Source organism: Carlito syrichta, unplaced genomic scaffold, assembly GCF_000164805.1.
Source record: "Carlito syrichta isolate Samal-C Ts95f unplaced genomic scaffold, Tarsius_syrichta-2.0.1 Scaffold106296, whole genome shotgun sequence".
Lineage (NCBI taxonomy): Eukaryota > Metazoa > Chordata > Mammalia > Primates > Tarsiidae > Carlito > Carlito syrichta.
This window is the reverse complement of record NW_007050392.1, coordinates 15,993-18,636: the sequence shown is the minus strand read 5'-3', so window position 1 is coordinate 18,636 and position 2,644 is coordinate 15,993. Positions and strand designations below refer to the sequence as shown.

At 50.1% G+C, this 2,644-nt stretch overlaps 1 protein-coding gene across 1 annotated transcript in view; it reads left to right on the top strand.

Moving 5' to 3' along the window:
* ANKRD33 (ankyrin repeat domain 33) overlaps window positions 1–2,644 on the top strand; it is an 8,996-nt gene that overhangs the window by 1,289 nt on the left and 5,063 nt on the right. The window contains exon 4 of the mRNA XM_021716834.1: window positions 2,222–2,617. Within this exon, the coding sequence (XP_021572509.1) occupies window positions 2,222–2,617 (396 nt within the window). The remainder of the gene's footprint in view (window positions 1–2,221; window positions 2,618–2,644) is intronic.

The following is a 2,644-nucleotide window of genomic DNA, read 5'->3' as shown; positions in this document are numbered from 1 at the left end:
GACCCCCCCACAAAAAAAAAAAAAAAAAAAAAGGCTCTTATCTGGACCCAGACTCCCAGGTTCTAGTCCCGGCCCTGGCCGCCCAGCCGGGTGATCTCACCAGTATCGTGAGGGTGTTGGCTCTTCCTGGGATGACCTCCCACTCTGACAAGCAAGGCTTTCAGGGGACGCGATGAAATGAAGTTGTTTGGGGCGTGCGGCCCTATGGGGTTGTTTGGGGGTGTTCACACTGGCCTCGGACTTGTGAGTCCTCATTATGCCCCATGGTGGGACTGCCCTCTGCTGGTCATTCTGGGGAACACCAGCCTCCTGCTTTTCCCTTCTCCTGCCCCGCCCAACTGGGTTTGGAGTGAGCGCCGCCCACCGCCCCCGCTTCTTGGAGCGACTGCTCCCCCCCAGCCCCAAGGGTTGTGCTGGTGAAGAGAAGAACCAAGAGAAGAAACACCCCACCACCACCTGCCCCAGGGCGCAGCTCAGGCCTCCGCCTGTCCTGGGCGTCCTGCACACTCTGAGCTCCTCTGGTGAGCTCTGGAGGTCTGCTCCAGGTTGGAGACCCACAGAGGTCTCTCTGAAGTCTTTTCTCCTCTCTGGACTTAAGTCTCTTCATTTCTCTGAAACAGGAGGTTGCAATACTGGCCTCTCAGCTTCCAGCTTCAAGATGATGGGACTCTATGGCTTGCTTTAGTTTTGTTGTTTTGTTTTGTTTTATTCTATTCTATGTTATGGTTGTGGGGTACAGGTGAGGATTTACCACATAAGTAAGTTGCATGCAGGTGAAGTTTGGGCTTCTAAGTGGCCCTCTCCTCCTGATAGTGGGCCAGGTACCCAGTGTGTTGTCCCGTGTCCCCTTCCCTCCCCAGTAATGTCCAGCGTCTGCGGATCTCACCCTTGTGCTAGTGTGACTAGTGTTCAGGGCCCACTTGTGAGTGAGAACATGCAGCATTCAGTTCTCTGTTTCTGTGGTAATTCACTTAGTAGGATGGTCTCCAGCTGCATCCAATTTGCTGCAAAGTCCATGATTTTTGTCCTTCTTTATGGCTGCATAATATTCCATCATGTCGATGTACCACATTTTCTTTATCCAGTTCACTTTTGATGGGCATCTTGGTTGGTTCCATGTTTTTGCTATTGTGAGTAGTGCTGCAATAAACATGCGTGTGCAGGTGTCTTTTTTGTAGAGTGATTTATGTTCTCTGGGTATATTCTCAGGAGGGGGGTTGCCAGATTTTACAGAAGCTCGATTGTTAATTCTTTGAGGAATCGACATACAACCTTCCATAGAGGTTGAACTAGCTTATATTCCCACCAACAGTGTAGAAGAATCCCCTTTTCCCTTCAGCCATGCCTGCACCTGTGGTTTTTTTTTCCTTTATTAGTGATAGCCACCCTTACGGGTGTTAGGTGGTGTCTCATTGTATTTTAATTTGCATTTCTCTGATGATTAGTGAGGCCGAGCATTTTTCCATGTGTTTATTGGCTCCCTGTATGTCCACCTTTGAGAAGTGTCTGTTCATGTTCTTTGCCCATTTTTTAAATGGGGTTATTTTTTCCTTTCAATTTGTTTGAGTTCCTTGTAGGTCTGGATGTTAAGTCTTTGTCCAATGCAAAGTTTGTAAATATTTTTTCCCACTCCGTGGGCTGTCTCTTTACTCTTTTGATGTTTTCTGTTGCTCTGCAAAAACTTTTCAGTTTGACAAGGTCCCACGTGTCTATCTTAGCTTTTGTTGCAACAGCTTTTGAGGACTTGGTCATGAATTTGTTGCCTACTCTGATGTCCAGAAGGGTGTGCTCTAAGATTCTTATAGTTTGAGGTTTTACATTTAAGTCCTTCGTTCATTTTAAGTTGATTTTCGTATATAGTGATAGGTAAAGGTCCGGTTTCATTCTTCTGCACGTGGCTAGCCAGTTTTCCCAGCACCATTTGCTAAATATAGTTTTATTCCCCTCCAGTGATTGTTATTGATGGCTTTGTCAAAGATGAGTTAGTTGAGGGACTGAGTTTTTATTTCCAGATTCTCAGTCCTGTTCCACGGATCTGTGTCCTTATTCCCATACAAGTACCATGCCGTTTTGATTACTGTAGCCTCATAATGTAGTTGAAAGCCTGGAAGTGTGACTGTGGTTTTGAATCTAACCCAAATCAGAACTGCTGCTAAGGAATCTGCCTTTCCACAAATCACCAATCCCTCTCCCACCATGTCACCCCTGTGCCCCCTCCCAGGTGCTGACCTGACAGCAGTGGATCCTGTTCGGGGCAAGACGGCCCTGGAGTGGGCCGTGCTGACCGACAGCTTCGACGCCGTGTGGAAGATCCGGCAGCTGCTACGGCGGCCCCAGGTGGAGCAGCTCAGCCAGCATTACGATCCCGAATGGCCAGCCTTGCCTGGGCTCGTGGCCCAGGCCCAGGCCCAGGCCACCCCCTCCCTCCGAGAGCGGCTGCAGACCACCTTGAGTCTCCCCTTTGCCCAGTCTCTTCAGGAGGGGGGTGTCCTGGACCACTTTGTGACCCTCACGACCAGCCTGGCCAGCCCCTTCCTCACCACTGCCTGCCACACTCTGTGCCCCGAAAGCCCGCCGGCACTGGGCACGCGAAGCAAGTCTGTGCCAGAGCTTCTAGGTACCGCCCCACCCCCTCCCCCATCGC